The sequence below is a fragment of the Neophocaena asiaeorientalis genome, unplaced genomic scaffold, assembly GCF_003031525.2.
Source record: "Neophocaena asiaeorientalis asiaeorientalis breed wild unplaced genomic scaffold, Neophocaena_asiaeorientalis_V1.1 scaffold489, whole genome shotgun sequence".
NCBI lineage: Eukaryota > Metazoa > Chordata > Mammalia > Artiodactyla > Phocoenidae > Neophocaena > Neophocaena asiaeorientalis.
In genome coordinates this window covers 2,100,811-2,119,708 of record NW_020174791.1, presented here as the reverse complement: position 1 = coordinate 2,119,708, position 18,898 = coordinate 2,100,811, and the positions used below count along the sequence as shown (strand labels likewise).

Below are 18,898 nucleotides of genomic sequence, written 5' to 3'. Positions count from 1 at the left end.
CTCTCGGACCCCATCCTCAGGAAGGGCAAGGAGCGCTACACGTGCAGGTGAGACGCTGAGAGCCCCTGGGGCGGCCCCGGCAAAGCGGCCACAGGTGCCACGCTGGCCCGTGCGCCTGCACTTCCAGGAGAAAGCTCTCAGTCTCAGCCAGGGTACAGTGTGGTAGCAACAGATGGCCCGTTGTCCCCTTGACATCATTCCCCAGAGATATGCACGTGCCCCCCACCAACTTGTGCTCCCGTGAGCGCAAGAAAGTGCAACCTTGGCCAGCCGGTCGGAATTCGCAAGGCCAAAGGCTGAGGTGCCGTGGTCAGTGTTTAACCACAGCTCTGGGGCCGGTGGGGAGCCCAGTGCTGGGGAGACATGGTCTGGCCCCAGGTGCACGGGCTTGTGCAGGCCGGTCCTTGCCGGCTCGGCCGAGGCTGGGCTCCGGGGCTGAGAAACTGCTTGGCGGCAGGGGGATTGCGGTGGGGGACGGCCCCGAGCGGACCAGGGTGAGCCAGTGCCGTCTGCCCAGTGGTGCGAGTCCAGTTTCTCTGTGAGACTCAGCTGGGCCCCGGGGCCGAGGAGAGACTGAAATCCAGGGTGTGCAGCCGGGCCACCTGCCCCCAGGTGTGGGAGAAACAGCACCAGGAAAGCACCTGGGCGCCCGAGTCTCAGCGGTGCGTCTGCTTCACGCATCCCTCACCCACCCCTCCACTCCAGGTACTGTGGCAAGATCTTCCCCCGATCAGCAAACCTCACGAGACACCTGAGGACACACACCGGGGAGCAGCCGTACAGGTAGGAGCCCGCCCGGTAGGGGGTGCAGGCTCCTGGCGGACAGGAAGGGCAGCGGGTGGGAGCCAGCATGCTTGCACCAGCTCGCTTCCTGCGCCCCTCCCTCCTGGCCCCTCAGCCATCCTGCGCCCAGGGGCGTTGTAAAGGTTAGGCTACCGGAAGGTTCCCATCTACCGACCCAGAAGGGCGCTCAGGAGCAACCCTCCCATCTGCCGCTGGGGTGTCGACTGGCGCAGAGAAGCCAGGCCCAGGGGTGGTCTGGCGGGGGCAGCCTCAGCCTCACCACCACCCAGCCCCACTCCGCTCCCCTCACCACGGCCAGCAGCCATCGCTGACCTAGCCCTGGGCAGGGGACCAGGGCAAGCGCCTAAGGCGCGGTGGGCTGGTCTCAGAGAAAAAGGAGCTCCATGCAAATTCGGGTCCCACGCAAGCGTGGGGCATCCTGAGGGATTCCTTACATCCCCCTGACCGCCCTGGACGGACGCCGCCTCTGCCCCCAACCTCGCTCCGCGGTGCCTGGGCTCCTGCCTACAGAGGTGTGGTCACAAGTGCATGGTCCGGGGGGGGGCGGGGTGTGAGAGCCAGTGCATTTCATGTTCACAACTAGTGGAGGCATCACCCCATTTCAAAGACTTGGAGCCCCAGGCTTAGAGACGCCCCTGACCTGCCAGGGGTCCGAGATCATGGCCATGGTAGTTTACCATTCTGGCCTTTCCCCTTGGTCCCTAGGGCGTTTGTCGGGCAGGAAAAGAGCTGAGGGTAGTGCCCTGTCTTTTGGGGACCCCACCCAGGGGAACCCTGGGAGTCCCAGGAGATGGTGACCATGAGGCAAATTGGGGAAACGCTGGTCCCAATGCCAGGATGACATTCCGGGCTGTCTGGTGAACAGCAGCCACTGGGAGTAAGGGGTTTGGTGTGGTTTTAAGTTGGCAACATGAGATTCCTGTCCTCTGGCCGCCACACAGAGCTGGGAGTCACCCACTGGCCCTGGAGATTGGGGGCGTGTCCCCATCCCTCGGCCAGGCGGCCACACAGGGACCCCTGCAAGTGTCACAGTCCCCGTGCCCTGTCCTGGCCGGGTAAGCGTCAGCTCACGTCATCTGTTCAGTGCCCTCGGCCTGCCCACAACACACACCCCCACCCCGTTCCCCTCAAAAAGTGGCTTACAACTTAACAGAGGCTGGTTTGGCCTGGTTCCCTCCCTGAAAAGGAGCCATGTGTGTTTTCTGTAAGGAGAACCAACTTCTGGACAGTGTTGCGTGTAAGAGCCCCTGGGGGGTCGGGGCCGTGTTTATAGAAGGATTTAATTATCATCGATTTCTTTTGCTCTTTCCAATCTGTGAGTTTCGATGTGGGTAACAGTGATTGCTTTGAAAGTTTGCGCTGCAAATCCTGACCACGTCTGGTTCAAGGCAGCCTACAATGAGGAGTTTGGGGTGTGGGACGGTGCTTGTGACGTCACTGAGGCTTCTGGGCTCACCCTATGAATCAGAACGGCTTGAATCGGAGAAGGAAAATGTGCAGGTCTGTCCACAGAAGCCCGTTGCTGGCCCAGGCCAGGTCTGATGAAAACCGCCCGCCGCCTGCCCGGAGCCCACGTGTGTGTGCTGCGTGTGTGCCCCTCACAAGCAAGAGAAAGACAGACCCCTTAGTGTGACTGATGCGTTTGCTGGAGAGGAGGTCACACCTCTGCCCGGCCCAGCCCGTGTCCTGGCTTAGAGATCTTTGAGTGAAGCCGCGAGGGGCAGTTGTTGACACATTCCTTCAAGCTCCGGCACGGAGGGCTTATTGAGACGTGGGAGGAGAGATATAAAAACTGGATTGGGAATGAGGGGGGCCGCTTCCTTCATCTGTCCTGGCAGCCGCCGTGCTCAGGGGTCCCCCCAGCTGCTGCCCAGGGTGGGGGGGCCTCGAGTCACACTCTGGATGTGAGCGCTCGTGGACTGGCCATGGGCTCCTGGTGGGACCTGGGATTCCGGCTTTAAGGATGCTCACCTCCCCATCTGGCTCCCCGTCTCGCTAACTGTGTTAAGTCAAAGCACCCAGCAAGGTCCTGTTACCATTTCCGTCGGGGCTACGGGTGGCCCATAGGTGTCCTTTCTTTGCTCGTTTTATTGTTAGGGCTGGGTTTCAAAATCTCTTCTTTCTTTCCTTTCCTCGCTTACAAAGACCGGAGGCTTTTCTCCCTGTGATGGCTGGTGTGGCCCCACTGGGTCCCGGGGAGGACGCTGCCAGCCCCCAGAGGGCCATTTCACCCTCCCCACGTGGCGCTGGGTCTCTACCACGGCTGGCTTTCCCAGGGCGGCGGCAGATGCGGTCACAGCAAGGTCCCCCGAGGCCCTTCCTGCCCGCCGCCCTGGCCAGCGCGGGTCTCTGCTCTCCCACTCCTGCTGGAGCGTGATGGTGTGTTATTTTATACAGCACGGCCATAAATTTCACTAGCCACTTGTCAGCTTATTTACAACGCAGATCCCAGCTGCTCTGAGAGCCCTGCTCCCTCGCAGCCCTGGGCTCACCAGTCCCCTAAATTTCAAATGTACTTCTCTGGGCCATTTATTTAGATTAGGACCACGAGAGGGCCAGGTTCAGGACTCTGTGACCAAATCGAATGCGTCGCTGCCCTCCCCAGCCCCTCCCAGCCCCGCAGAGGTTGGGGCTGGGAGGTCTCAGGTCTGTGATGAACTCCTCAGCCAATCCTGTTTCGTACTCAGAGTTCCCACTGCTCTGGGATAATGCACGGCTGCTGGTGGAGCTTGCAGAGGGTCCCTGAATTTCCAAAGATACAGGGAAGGGAGGCTAAGTGTGCAGGCACCTGTGTAGACCAAGGCGGGCGCACCACGCAGCCCGTGTGAAGCCTGTTGGACAGGCAGGGGGCGAACGCCCAGACCCGGGCTGGGGCCAGCTTAGCCTTGCACTCGCCCTACAGGCGAGCCTGGCACCACTGGGGGTGGAGGGTTTCTGTAACTTTGGGGGTGTGCTGGGGGCAGAGTGGGGGAGCGAGATGATGCAGGCTGGGATGTAAAAATCCTCCTTTCTGGACCGTTGAGAGCGGAGCGCCAGGTCAGAGGACACCCGAGCATCTCTGCTCAGCCCAGCCAGGGAGAGGGCTCAAGCCCCAGCCCAACTTCTCTGGCACCGCAGGCTGAGAAAGACAAGATAACCACCTTCCCAGTGCTGGCAGCCAGGACGTGGGTCCAAGTCACGGGGCTGTGGGAGGACCAAGGCCCCATGTCCCAGGGACACCCAGGGGCCCGGGGGCAGCTCAGCTGGCCCAACAGGCCAGCCTGGCACCTAGGAGCAGAGGAGGCCGAGGGTGGCTCATGGGGAGCCCAGGGGGTTAGTGTGTAGATCACGGACAGCTCTTAACCCATCTGCTGTGGAGGGAGCCAGCGTTAGCCTGGCCTCAGGCAGAATTTGAAAGCTTCGGGAACTGAGTAAATGAAGCCCCAGAATCACACCAAGGGAGCCGTAGGGGCTCCCTCTAGCTGGGCCCCTCTCCCCAGGGGTTATCCCTCAGGAGGTGAGGTGGGGGTCACTTGGAGCCTCTCAACCTACCAGGACAGAGCTTCATAAAGCTGCCACCCCTTCGAGCAAGGAAAGCTCAGCTCCTGGGCCCCAGCGGCGGCTAGTGGGCGCCTCAGGCTTCCTTCCTTGGGGGCCCTGGGAACACGGAGGTTGCCTGGACTCCCCGGGCAGGGCCAGCCTCTGAATGTCAAGTGTCAGGCAGGCACCTCGGGTTCTGGGTGGGCGGCACCGGGAAGGCCCCCGCCAGCCCGGCCCCAGATGGGAGGTCAGGGCCCCAGAGCGTCCTCAGGCACGTCCCCGTGCACATGACCGAGCGCTCGTGACCAGTAGGCTGTGCTGGAGCACGGCCACCGGCCCCTGCAGGAATGCCAGGCCGCGGCCTCACGACAGGTCCCCACACCTTCCAGCCACGCCCTCTGGGTGAACCTGATGTCCCGAGCTCATGCCCCGCTGCACGGGCTGCATAGACTCTGCCTCCTGAAGGGCTCGGCCGCTCAGCCTTGAGCTCGCCATGCTCGCCTCTCTGCTTGTCGCTCCGTGGAAGCTCGTTTCCAAAGCAGGAAGAGACCTGAGCACAGGGATGGATGTGTCGGTGCACCTGTGTATCTGAGACTTGGATGAGCATCCCTGGAGGAGTTCTGAGGCCAGGTGCACACGAGCGTGCCCGCCGACACGTGTGCACGCACACGCACACGCACACGCACCCACAAGAGTGCACACAGCCACACGTGTGTGAAGAGCACTCTGAGGCGCTCGCACACGTGTGTGACTGGAGACCCCTGAGCCAGAGTCCCTCTGCCACGGCCCAGCTGGGCATGCGGAGCGGGTGGGAGCGGTGGACGGCCTCGGCCCGGACTCCTGCCGCCAGGAGGAGGTGGCACTGTTTGCGGAGCTGGCGGCTGTGGGTCCTCCGTCCCCCGGCCCCGGCTCTCTCTCTCTCTCTCTCTCTCTCTCTCTCTCTCTCTCTCTCTCATTCTCTCAGTGCCAGCATTGCTCAGGCCCCATCTGTCAGTTCCCGTGGGTGATCACCCTCCCTTTCCCCGCCCTCGGGGCCTCCAAGGGTGGTCGCGAAGGCTGTGCCGGCATGAGGCCCCGCACCCACGGGGACCTGCAGGCGTCTCAAATCGTGCCTCATGGCAACTTCCCGTCAGTAAAGCGCTTTGCTCTGGTAAACTTGTGGGGGTCACGACAATATTCTGACAACAGAAGCATCTGGAGGAAAGAGCATCTTTTTCTAATTTCCCAAGTGTGCCGTGCAGCCTGGCAGCGGGTGCCCCTGCAGAGGGGCCGAGGGCGCCCCCCACTGAAGGGGGTCCGTGGACGGAGGCCACCTGACGGGGTGAGGCTGGGAGCCCTCTTCACCTCAGGCCAGTGAAGGATGCTCGAGAGAGTTGGGGCAGCCCCCGTGCCCTGTCAATGGACTGGCCAGCTGAGGCCCCAAGGGAGATGCGGTCCGCCCAAGGACCTGTGGAGAGGGGCCGGGACCAGGCCAGGGGACGGTTCTCCGCCAGGGAGGAAGGTTGCAGGCAGCGGGTCTGGGCTCCTTCCCAGGAAAACCTGCCAGGAGCATCTTTCCTGGTGCACGGGTGCCCCCGTGAGGCCACCAGGAGCACGCCGCCCTCTGCCGTGGACCGCCAGGCCCTGGCCTCCGCGCTGGGCGGACTCAGACAGCAGAGAGGGCGAGAGATGAGGGGAGACGCCAGAGGGTCCAGGTGCTGCCCACCCAGGGGCACAGGCCCCAGAGGGTCCCCCCGGCCTGTTCAGGGCGCAGTCCGACACCATCCACCGCCCAGGGGCAGCTTTGCCAGGACCGCCTCCCAGGGCCCGCGGGGGTCTCCTCAAGGCCAGGGGCTCCGCTGAGACGCCGTGTCTTACAGGTGTAAGTACTGCGACCGGTCCTTCAGCATCTCCTCCAACCTCCAGCGGCACGTCCGGAACATCCACAACAAGGAGAAGCCCTTCAAATGCCACCTGTGCAACCGCTGCTTCGGGCAGCAGACCAACCTGGACAGACACCTGAAGAAGCATGAACACGAGCACGCACCAGGTGGGGGTCTGTCCGGTGGGGAGGGGGCGGGGCCGGAAGGGGACGCAAGCTAGCTCTGTGGGAAGCTTGCAGTCATCCCTCAAACCGTTTTCATTACGGAGAATCTTGTACTCTTGGGTCTTCCCAAGAAGTGGGTTCCCTGAGAGCGCCCCAAATGCGCACCCTCCTTGGCTGCCCGCCCCGCCACTGGTGCGCCACGGAGGGAGGGGCTCAGCTGAGGGACGCCCCCCTCTGATGCTGCCTCTCTGCAGTGAGCCAGCATTCGGGGGTCCTCACGAACCACCTGGCGACCAGCACCTCCTCCCCCGCCTCCGAGTCGGACCACCATGCACTTTTAGATGAAAAGGAAGACTCCTATTTCTCAGAAATCAGAAACTTTATTGCCAACAGCGAGATGAACCAAGCAACAACGCGAACAGACAAACGGTAAGAAACCCATCCCGGGGCCCCAGGAAGCTCTGGACTCTGCATGGTCGCCTGTATGGTCACGCCCACAGCAGGGTCCTGCGTCCCAGCACCAGGGACCCCAGGCCCACCGCAGAGGGCGAGGCCCGTGGGCTCTGCAGCCAGTGTCCATCCCAGCCCCCTCTCTGCCTCGGTTTCTCCACCTGCAGAGGGTGATTAGAACAGGCACCCTGGCCTGATGGCGTGTGTCACACGCTCAGTGCGGTGCCAGCACACAGGCCTAAATGGCACAGTTTGGCCTCACGGTTGAGACGTGCATGGGCCAGGTGACGGCTCCTGCCGTGAGATCTGCCATGCCTCTGAAACTCCAGAACATTCTTATTTAATCCGAGGCACAAAAGGTTTCTTAGCAAGAGTGCTGCCCCTTTAAATACACACACACAGAGGCAGAAGAATGGCAGAATTGAGAATTCAAGGATACGGAGGGTCTTCTGCATAACCTCCATCCCGGGGCTCAGCTGGCAGAGAATCAGAGATGCCCAAACTCCAAGAGTCCTCAGGGATGTGTTCCCCTAATTCTGTAGAGGCCCAGAGGAGTGGGTGGGCTGTGGCTCTGCGGCCCCAGGGCCCGGGTCCCTCCCCACCCATCCCCAGCAAGGTGACGAGGGTCCCCCAGGACACCCAGCTCCCCAAGAGCCTGTCTGTTCCCACATCACTGGTGCCCCTGGGGACAGAGCAGGGGCACCAAAAAGACCTGTCAAATCTACAAATGGGCATGACACGACACTTGGACTGTTTCTGGCTCTGCTAAGTCCTGAATCTATGCCCAGGAAGGTGATCTCACCTGGCGCCTGGGTGGGCTCAGAGGAGGGGAAGTGGGAGAGGCTGGCCATGGGCTGCACATCCCAGAGCCCTGGCTGGCAGTGGAGACCTCACTCCTGGGGGCAGCCCTGCCTGCTCTATGGCCAACGAAGTGCCCATGGCCATCCTTGGCTCTGGGCACACGCTATGGTCTCATGGGAACCCAGGCCCTGCCATCTGCTCCGGGGTGCGGAGTTGTGCTCAGACAGCGCCCCACAGCTCTGAGAGCTGTGCGTAGTTCAAGCTCTGTGATCTCTGCCTTCAAAGTCACGGACCTGAGCACCCAGGGGCTGGGCCACGAGGCACGTCCTAGCTGTCGAAGACTCTTCCTTTGTGCCCAGGGCAAAGCCAGACGAGAACTGACACATGCCCGGGGCATCCTCCCTGGGGTGGGCGGCCGCGCCGGGTGGCTCCCACACCTCAGGCTTGGGTGACAGGCCCAGCTCTCAGCCACGAGGAGGACACTCCAGGAGAGCCACCAGACAGAGGGGTTGTCCCCAGAGGGAAGAGGGGACGGCGCCATCCTAACCCCACGGAGCAGAACGTCTCAACCAGGGCCCCTGGGGGCGGCCCGCGGGGCTCAGAGGACGCTGGCCTCACATCCCGTGCCAGCCCAGGCCCTCGGCTGGCCCTGCCTGCTGACGCTGCATCCCGGGAGCCGGGAGCCCCTGGAGGTGCCCGCACATCGTTGTCGGAAATGGAGACCATGGTCCTGGTTAACGTTTGTCGGCTGATGTGCGGAAAGCGGTAGGATGCTGGCGGTCCTATTAGAGGCCAGTACTAACATCATCCAGAACCAGCATCTTTCTCTTGACCGTCAGTGAGAATTGAGGGCCTGCCAGGCTTCCTGGCCCTACAATCCCAGAAACTCCTGGGCTGAATCCTGTCCCCCCCCAGATTCCTATGTTGAAATCCTAATCTCCAGCACCTCAGAGTGTGACCTTATTTGGAAATAGGGTCTTAAGTTGTAATTAGTTAAGATAAGGTCTTACTGGAGTCGGGTGGCCCATGTCCGATAGGACTGGTGTCCTTAGAAAAGGGGGAGATTGGGACACACACACGCACAGGGAGGTACCGTGTGAGGACAATGCAGAGATCGGGTGATGTGCCCACAAGCCAAGGAGTCCCAAGCATCGCCAGCACACCACTGGAGTCCAGGGGAGGAGCCGGGAGGAGAAGCAGCCCTGTGACACCAGGATCTGGGACGTCTAGACTCCAGGACAGGGAGGGATGGATCCCTGCTGTCTGAGCCACAGCCGTGCTGCTCTGGTGCGGTGGCCTCGGGGAGACTCCCCCACCCCAGGCAGCTGTGTGGAGGCCTGGACACTCGTCCTGGTGTCCTCTCTGTGTGAAGCCGTCTCCAGGCAGACCCCCCGCTCTGTCCCCGCCGTATCCGTCCCTGTACCCACCCAGCGAGCTCTAGTGCTTGGTGCAGGCCCCCCACCAATGAGCAGACCCTCTATGCAGGGCAGGGTTGGGGACGCAGAGACAAAGCGCTCGAGGTTGCTGCTCCTACAGAGAGGGGCTCATGTAAAAATCTGCACAGAGAGCTCAGGCTTGCTTAACTGACACGCAGGGCTTTGCGCTGATCCGAGCCCCGGGGCCCAGGGCTCCCCACCTGCACTGTGCATCAGCCCTCAGCGTGGGGCCTGTTCTCACGTCCCTGGGAGGGCGTGGGCTCCGAGATGGCAAGCCCTGTCCAAGGGGACCCTGCCAAGACCCAGAGTGGGAGGCAGGACCTGGCTCCGGGGTCCTCACCGCGGTGGACGGGCGTACACCTGGTGACAAGGGAGATGTGCTGGGGTCCTGCCCATCCTGGAGGGCAGGTCAGCTCTCAGCATCCACATACTTCCCCGTGGAAAGAGAAGAAGTGAAGACAGGGACGGGCGAGACCAGGGCCATCGGGGTCTCCCCCAGCTCAGCCCGGCCCCCCACCCTTTCTGCATTTGGAAGTGGTGACCACTCGGGGGGGACGTATCCTCTCGCCTTGGTGCCCCGAGCAGGTGCCTGAGTCTCCCCTGACAGCAGTGAACAGACTCCCGTGGGCCGTGTGGGCTCCAGGAGGAGTGGGGACGGGGGGCTCCGAACTCGGGCTCCGGAAGCGTGTGCTTCGCCCTCCACGCCCCCTCTGCCCACGTGTCGGACCCCCACCCAGATGGCCTCGGGCCCAGCCCACCTGTGGCCGCAGCCCCTGGTCACAGACTTGCAGACGCACCAGACACAGCTGGTGACATTTTCTGAAGGGAGTGAGCAACCTGTCCCTCACTGCTTGTTTTCTGCTTTCAGTGATGAGGACCCAGGGTGGGAAAGGCTCGCCCGGCTGTGGGGACCCCGAGGGAAATGAGGTGGGGTCCGGGCTGCAGGGGAGAGCCCCCTGGCAGGTTTCCATCACTGACAACAGCCCAGTCCGCGTGGTCCGGGACCCTGGATCCCAGACGCTCCATCTGCGGAGGGGCCGCCCCGTCCTCGTGTCCTCACGGCGGGCGGGGGGGAGCAAGCATCCATCAGGGCCGGGCCAGCAGCCCTCCCATGCTCTGAGCCCCCCCAAGGGCGCCCCTTGTGCGGTGCCCAAGCCCAGAGCCCCCTTCCCCACCAGCCCGGCCGTGGCTTCCTTCCCTGAGTCACTGAGTGGCCCGCTGTCCTAGCTGGCATAACAGGAGCCCTGCCGCCAAGCAGTGCCCACCCAGCCCCTGCCCAGCCCTCAGCAGTCCCCCTTCTCGGCCTGAGTCACTCACTCCACAAGGATGGCAGCCGAGCCACCCAGGACCCCGGCTCTGAGGGTTCGGTGACCGCGGGGGGGCAGGCTGCCTTCGAAGGGGATGGGGCGGCCATCAGGGAAGGCGGAGGCATGACCCACTGGCCTCTGGGCATCTGTGGCCAGCTCCGTCCGTGTCATTTCAGGCCGGAAGTCCAGGACCTGGACGGTGCCCCCCCGTGCCCGGGCCTGGCCGGCGGGAAACCTGAGGACGCAGAGGAGGAGGAAGAGGACGAGCTGGAGGACGACGGCGACAGCCTGGCGGGGAGGTCCCAGGACGACACCGTGTGCCCCACGCCGGAGCCCCAGGCTGCCTGCGAGGACGAGGAGGATGGGCCCGCCTCCCTGGCCATGGGCTTCGACCACACCCGAAGGTGGGCGCCGGCCCCCGGGTGCCCCACGCGCCGGGGAGACCTCGTTCCCACACCCACCATCCGCCCAGCGGGGTTCACCCTCCTTCCCAGCAGGCGTTCCTACTGCAGGGACTTCTGTGTGCAGGCGGGGGTGAAGCCAGGCCCCAGGAAAGGGGGTCAGGACTCCAGCCCCCCACACTCGCACGCGCGCGCAAACACACACGCTTCCCCAGGCCCAGAAGCAGAGTGGGGGAGGGGACGGCTGAGAGGGAGCTGGTCCTGGACCCGTGGGCCGTGTCCGGCGCTGCGGAAGAACCCAGAGCGGTGACATCTGGCCTCCAGCAGGCTGTGAGGGGCGGGGGCTGAGCACCCACAGTTCTGGAAGCAGGTGAACCACAGCCACGCCCCCCAGGTCCTGACCGCTCACTGCCTGCTTTCGGCACCCGTGAGGCTGCCAGCATTCCATGATCCTCCTGGGGGAGGCCCGTAGATCCCGGAGGCCTTTCCGAGACGGCCCGTTTCCTCCCACCCCTGAGCGCTGGGGGCAGGAGCCCCGGGCCGCTCCAGAGCCACCCAGATTCTCGGGAACCGAGGTGTCCCCGGCTGCCCCCCATCCCTGAGGCCCAGGCGCCCCGCCTGCTCCTTGCAGTGTGTGCACGTACTCATCTCCCTCTGTCGCTCTCCTGCATCCATGTGGCTTCCGTCCAGGTGTCCGTGTGTCCGTGTGTCTGTCTCCTCGTGCACGTGGCCCGTGGAGATGCCGTGACGCGCATGCAGGCATGGAGCCAGCTGTGGGGCATCAGAGAGGTGGCGAGAGGCCAGGCCGGCTAACGGCAGGCCCCTCTCCGGTCGTTGGTGCAGGTGTGTTGAGGAGCGACCAGGCGGTCTGTTGGCTTTGGAGCCGATGCCGACTTTTGGGAAGGGGCTGGATCTCCGCAGAGCAGCTGAGGAAGCATTGGAAGTTAAAGATGTGCTTAATTCCACCTTAGATTCTGAGACTTTAAAACAGACCCTGTACAGGCAGGCTAAGAACCAGGTAGGTACCCGCCAGAGCCCACCCCCTCGCCTTCCCCAGGCTGGACGGCAGGCGGCAGCCGCGCCCCCCTCCCTCCACCAGGGACAGCCTCGCCTCTCGCTGTGGCCATCCCACGTCTGCCTGGGGACACCTCCCATGCCTATTGCATCGGCTAGAGAGACCCCCAAGTGACTGCCCTTGCCCACAAGTGGGGTGGGGCAGGGAGAGGTTGAGGGCAGATGAACGCAAGCGGGACCATCACGGGGGCGCTCCCCCCGCAGTGCTCGTGGACACGTGGGTCCCCGTCCTCATGTCCCTGGAGGGAGGCGTCCACAGCAGGTGCCCTGCCCTTGTGGCTGCATTGGCCTCCCTCTGCCTCTACCCGAGCAGGGATGATGATAGCCCAGGGTCTTCTCGAAGGACGCTGCCCCGTTGGGGGTCAGGATTGCAAGCTGCAGCCGTGACGGGGTCAGCGGGCACCCGGCTGGCTGGGCACGTCTCGTTCCTCAGCACAGGTGTCGCAGGAGCCTGCCTCCTGCTTCTCTCCAGCCTGGGGGGCTCGGGGTTTCACTCAGCTCTCTGCAGCCCACCTGAGCCTCAGCAGAAGCCGTTTGCGTGTCTGTCTTCGTCTTTTTACTAATGCTGTCCGGAGCGTGAACTCGGGTGGACATCCCCCCAGCCCGCCTGCTCTGAGCGGCCCCCGCTCCCGTCTACTCACGCTCTGTGGGCTAAGCCGGGCTGCAGGCCAGAGGCACGTCTCAGAAACGCTGCACATCGTTTCCCCAGAATATCTCTGTGCTGCCACCGTGGTCATCCACAGGGGACAAGCCTCACCAGGCAGGGCCTGAGCCTCGTTGACAGGGTCTTAGCAATAACTACCAGCATTCCCAGTCCCTCCCAAAGAGCACACCTGCCTGGGAACGCGTGCTGATCACCGGGGACGTGGAGACGACTGCAAGGGGGGATGTGCCCCAAAGAGGCTGAGGGTCTTGGTGGCACTCTGCACAAGCGCCTGACAGAGCTCCCCCCACCGCGCCTTCCTCCTCTGTGGGCCGGCCCCCCGCGCCTCTGCCCTCATCTACCTCTGGAGCTGGAGGCCAGCCAGAGCGGTGGGAGGCCGGGAGGGGACGGGGCCGGCCTGGGGTCTGCAGGACCGCACCCCGCCCCGCTCACCTGCCCGTCCCGTGTGTGCCCCGCCCTCTCTCCCGCCAGGCGTATGCAATGATGCTGTCCCTTTCCGAGGACGCTCCTCTCCACACCTCCTCCCAGAGTCCTCTGGACGCTTGGTTGAACATCGCGGGAGCCACGCCAGAGTCCGGAGCCTTCAACCCCATCAACCACCTCTGACCGCCCCCCGAAGGGCTGGGGTCAGAGTCCAAGCGAGGCCACCACGGGCCCCCGACATCCCGACAGAAATCCCAGCTGCGGAAGATGGAGGCCAGGGCCTTGGGGAGCCGGAGCGGCCCGGGACCGAGGAGACCCCTTGTCGCCTGCGTCTGACCTCTCCTCAGCGTCTGTGCCCCCCGCCATGGTCCAACTTTAACTTTTCCAACGAAAACTCAGAACCCGGAGTCCTTGGAGCCGTCGTAGGGTTTCACCGGCTCTAAGAACTGGTCTTGAGGACGGCGTTCGAGATGGTTCAGCTCACAGTGTCCGGGTGCAGCGCGGGGGGGCTGCTTTGCAGAGTCAAGCCCGTGGGCGAGGGCGGGATTTGAACCCCAAACTGAGGCCGGCGGGCCGCTCCCAGGCGCCCGCGTGGTGTCTCGAGAGGGAACGGACAGCTGGGTGTGCTCTAAAGAGGGAACCGCCCAGACGATTTTTATAATGAAGATTACAAGGATGACCCTTTTGGTAATCTTATTGAGACAGAGTCTATTTAAGCATGTGGTTTTGCGGTTTTAAAAATAGACAGTATTTTTAAAAAAAAAAAATCACGAAGTGACTTACCAGTTGTTTTTTAAAAGTAATTTTGCATTGCTTTGAAATCTCAGTTTATTTGCAAACCCAAGCCTGCCTGGGAGCCAGCACTGCGTTTGGGGATGTTCTTTATACTGTAGATGCAGAGAAATTTTCTATCTCTGACCGTATTTGTAAAGCCAAGGTGATTCTGGGGTCGCCCCCCGGGCAGAACTGAGTTTGGGGGGCCGACTCCCGTGAGCAGTTTCAGACTGTGCCCGGGAATCAGATACGGTGTCCTGGGCTGGCCCAAGGCTGGGACTCGGAGATGTGCCTGTCATTGTGTGCCATGCGATTCGTGCCTGTGGCCCCCATCCAGACGCCCGACTGTATGGGGGAGGTCGGAGCGGTGGCTGGTTCCCTGATGTTCTCCCCACAAGGGCTGTGCCTCTGCCACCCCACGCCAGCCCGCCCACCACCGTCCTCAGAAGGCAGGGCCTGCCGGTCACATTCGGATCTCCAGCCCTCACCCTCACCCACCCCCGGTCAGACGGACAAGGGGGAGGAGGCGGGCCTCCGCAGGGGCCACCGGGGGCCGCACTTCAAGGCTCCCTTTTGCTCCAGGCAGCCAAGCTCCACGTGCACCTGACACCCCAAGACACGACTGCCACTTCGCTCTTTGTGTGGGCTCCTGGCGGGCAGGACCCGGCTCCAGAACGAAGGGCGTCCAGACGCGACCTACCGCAAAGAGCAAAGACAGCACAGCCCCGTGGGGACGGCGCCTCCCCAGGGACCAGGCTACTTCTCCACTCGGATGGGCTTTAAATTATTCCCGTAGGGGCCAATTTCGAGTAATCGTTTGTTTTCCCTGATGGAATTGACCTTAATCTGTATATAACTTGTAATTTTTTCTAATTCATTTCTTTTCTTATTTTATTTCTTCCTTAACAGTATTTTTGGCATTAGACATTCTTATTGTGAAGAAATAATGTTAATATAAGTATCTAGTGAAGGACCAAAACCGTGTAATAAGGTCGTGTGATGTGTGATCAATAACCAGGGAGTGGGGCCGTTTTGAATGTGCCAAATACCCCGCGTCCCCCGCCCAACAAATCCTGCTGCCCGTTTTCCAGACAATCACGTGTTTCTGTTCAATTTGAGTTTCAGCTGCGTTTAAGACAAGTGCTCTATTTATTTCTTTTCTTGTTTGGAAGATAAGAAGCAGAATAGCATCCTGAGAAGAAGAGAAAAAGAAAAAATCTCCCAAGTTGCCCTAAAAAACGTGTGAAAATACAAACGGCTGTGGAGTGGCCAACCGTTCGGCCACTCCAAGCCAAGACAATCGTCCACCTGGGCACTGGGGGTCCAGCCTCGCGCTGGAGACCTGCGGTGGGGAGTCCCCGGGGGCGCACAGACCTACGGGTCCCAGTGAAAGGGCTTTGGCCCTTCCCAGATCCAGTTGAGGTGACAGGCTCAGAGCACCTGGCATGTGGGCGCCGGCTGGAAGGTCGCCCCCGGGGCAGCCGGAGAAGCTGCTGGTGGAGGATGGGCCGTGGCCACACCCATGAGGATCTGCAGACTCAAAGTTGGGCTCACACCTGCTCGGAGGCATCCTCGGCCCGCCTCGGCCAGACCCGCCTGGTGTGTAGGAATTTCCAACTTCCCCTCCGCCGAGATGGGACCTCTTTGAAAAGTCAACCTCAGATACCAACTCCCCATTTCTGTAAACCCAAATTATATGATTTCTTCTGCTAAAGAATAAGGTGTGTGCTTTTTTTTGCGATATGACTCTCTCAGTCCAAAACAGGACGTTTGGGCTGGGGGAGACCCGAGGGTCTGTTCCCTGTGGCCCGGCCCTGCCGTTCACCTCTGGTCTCTCTGTGACCGTCACGGTCGGACTTCTGTGGGCGATCTTCTTAAACATTATCTCTTCCCTTTCCTTCTTTTCTTCCCCTTCCCCAAGAACCCTGGTTGCACATTTTAAGTCCTGTTTTCTTGTCCCTCTGAAAACGATTAGAGCAAGCCCAGTTTCTCCTCTGGCCTGAACACTTGGCTGGCCTGGGGGGTGGGGTGGGGTCTGTCCTTGTACCCCTGGGCGAAGAAAGCACTTACTTCCTATGCCTGGTGTGTCCGTGAAGCCCGGTTTCAAAGCTTAGCATTGCTCCCAACCACAGCGAGCTGCCCCCGCTCTGGTCTTTCTCTGCCCACTGGGCTCTAGCACCAGCCGCTTGTTCAGGCCCCGACACCTCCACGTGCCGGGGGACCCTCTGGGGTTGGGGTCTGGGAGCCAGGGAGCCCGGGCTGGAGAATTCCGAGATCCCAGCTTCAGAGCGCAGACACAGCAGGCAGCTGGCTGGCTGACCACTCTGTCCGTGGGCGGGTGGCCAGGGTCAGGGCTGTGGACTGGGTGTCCCACTGGGCCAGGTGTGTCCGGGGCCAGGGCCCTTCGGTCGAGCCTCTGCTGCTTCCCTCTCTGGACTGTGGACACTTACCCCCAAATGGAAATTCGAAAGGAAGCCCCCTCACCTTTCCCTCCTCTGCCCCTCAAACCCCAGTCCCCCGAGGACCCATACCCTCTCATTCCCAGGACCATGGGGTAGGATCCCAGGGCTGCCAATGCTTTGGCCAGCCAGCCCTTCAAGAGTGGGACCCACAAGCCCCCCGATCTGAACCCAGGGGCGTGCGTTCCTGCATCTGGCCTGGGACCCTGGGGTGCGGATGAGTGGACAGGGTGAGCCTGAGAGACTGCCCGGCCGGCGTGGCCTTCCTGCACAAAGCCAAGGGTGCAGCCAGTGTGTCCAGACCCTGACTGGCCCTGGAAACCCTGAGGGCCCTTGGCCTTCTCTGTCCTGGCTGCTTCCTCAGTTCACAAAGCACTTGCCTGAATACACGTCCCTCGTGTTAGCCCCGAAGCCTCGAAGCACTGGATTATGGAGCCCCTGTGCCCCGGCCCCCCCGGCCAAGTGACTGAAATCTACTGAGCTGTATTCACTGTGCTGTCCTGGGGGAGGGGCAAGGGGCAGCACCCCCCGGGAGAGCACCCTGCACTGCTGCCCGGGGTAGGGGGACGGACAGGGAGCCGGGCACCTCGCTCCCCTCCCGGCTGGGGACGCGAAGATACGGCTGCTCCTGGTCGGTGGAGGTCAGCCGGGTCTCAAAAGCCATGAAACTGTGTCTCTGTAGCAATGAGTGATACTGTGACTAAGACGTCCTCACATTATTCCAGGGAGCGATCCTTTTCTCCTGCCATTCCAGTGTTTTTGTTTTATTTCTTTTCTGTCACTGATTCATATTACCACTTTTGGAAAAACATAAAAGAAGATGAAATGAAAAGGCAGCTTGAGTTTCCAAATGTGCAATCCACTTGTGAACAAAGTAACCCTAAAGGTTCCTTTCCGTGCATTTTGCATCCTCTGTTCTGTTCCAGACGAGGGAAGCTGAGCCCCGTGTCAGACTACGGCGCTGAAAGCACCTGTGTGTGTACGCTGGTGACACTCCAAACCCGTGCATCCATGTCATCCTTCACCATTGTTACATTACAGATTCGGTTTCTTTTATTTTCTTTTAGAGCTATATAACGTTGTAAAAGAAATCAAATGTAAATGTCTGGTTTTCATATAATGTTTTTTAAAAAACCATTGAGAAGGAGGCTGGTGTGTGTCCCACGTCCCCCGATTGTAAATTGCTTCTGTTCTAAGTAAACTGTGCATGGCTCGTGTGTAGCAGTCATTACCGTGTCTGTTCGTGAAATTTTTACAAAAAGGAAAATCCCGTAGATGCACTTACTGAATATGTGATTAGGGTCTACGTCCTCAAGACTAGAAGTCTCGAACTGCCCACGTGGAAGATGCAGTTCTTAATCCATACGGAAATCGCTGTGGGAGAAGGAAATAAAAAAGACACCAAGTGTAGGAGTCATTCAGAGAGCGATTCTGCAGATTTCATTTTGATGCTTGTGATAAAGACAAATGTACTTGTGTAGAGAAACGTCTTTAAGATGAAGCCTAGGAGAAGCCGATTTCGAGGTTGATGCTGTAGTCTAGGACTGTATACCAAATGTAATCTTTCCAATGCTACAATGAATTTATACATGAGATTGATATGCAATAAATCTGTGTGCTTTTCTAAGCCTCCATGCCCTCCTGCTTCATTCAGGGAGAACAGAGGCCTCTGGGGAGGGCGGGGGACGATGGACTTGAGAGTTGGGGTGTGGCAAGGTTCTCCACCAGTCCTGATGGAGACGCCCCTGTGCCATCTTCCTGACACCACCGCCAGGGCAGGTCCCCTTGCTGTTTCCGTTTTCCAGAAAAGAACAAACTCAGAGAGGGAACCAACTACCCTGGATGGCCTTGCAGTGAGAGTGGTGGTCTCCAGGTGTGTCCTCCTGAGGTGGGCCCACCTCCAGGCATGGCACCCTCCAGGTGTGCCCACCCTCACGCGTGCCAGAAGGACAGAGGCTGAGCAATTGCCCAGGCTGCAGGGAGAGCCGACCCAGCCCTCAGGGCACCCCTCCTTCTGAGTACTCCTTCTTGGGGACCTTCTTCACAGGGGCCCCCCAACCTGATTCTGCTCTGACCGAGAGGCCTTGAATCATTAAACTGCAAAGGGCGAATGCTCCGTGCCGAATTAGGCCTTGTGAAACCACCCGGGAGGGTGCCCAAACCCTCTCACCCACGGGTGTCTCCACTCTACTTTCTGGTGACACAGGTTAACTAGTGTCACTCAGGTGTCCTCTAGGTCTGAAGCCTCTGGGCCAGCCTCGCCTGCACATACAAATAGCCCCCACCCTGGCCCGGGTCCCTGTACTTCTCCCGGGGTCCCCGCTGCCACCTCCTGCTGGCAGACTCCCCGCACCCCCCCGCTCCTCCAACACAGGCATGTTCAGGGGCAGCCCTGCCTGGAGGTGGGCGCACCTGGAGGGTGCCAGGCCGGAGGTGGCATGTCTGGAAAACCCTCGGCTGGAAGTTTTGGGTGGTAGAGGGTCATCACGACAAAGGCAGCTTCCCTGGAGAGTGGACGCCGGTGGCTGGCCTTCCAGCATCTCCAGGTGGGGCTTCCGTAGGTGACATTTATGTTGCCTGACACCTGCTCATAAGCAAGACCTCCACTGCTGACTCACCTGAGCAATCCCACAGATAACTTCTTCCCTGGCACACAGTCCCGGCCTCCTCTCCATCCCCAAAGCTCCTTGGCCCCCCTTAACACACCACCCTCACCCACTCAAGCCACGGGAGATGGCTCTCAGATTACGAGCATTCTCA

The 18,898-nt window shown here is 61.0% G+C and overlaps 1 protein-coding gene across 1 annotated transcript in view; it reads left to right on the top strand.

The window, feature by feature from the left end:
* PRDM16 (PR/SET domain 16) overlaps positions 1-17,726 on the top strand; it is a 217,416-nt gene extending 199,690 nt beyond the window's left edge. The window contains 7 exon segments of the mRNA XM_024760246.1: positions 2-47; positions 706-783; positions 6,183-6,352; positions 6,604-6,778; positions 10,520-10,747; positions 11,588-11,762; positions 12,954-17,726. Of these exon segments, the coding sequence (XP_024616014.1) occupies positions 2-47; positions 706-783; positions 6,183-6,352; positions 6,604-6,778; positions 10,520-10,747; positions 11,588-11,762; positions 12,954-13,088 (1,007 nt within the window). The 3' untranslated portion in view covers positions 13,089-17,726.
* The last annotated feature ends 1,172 nt before the right edge of the window (positions 17,727-18,898 follow it).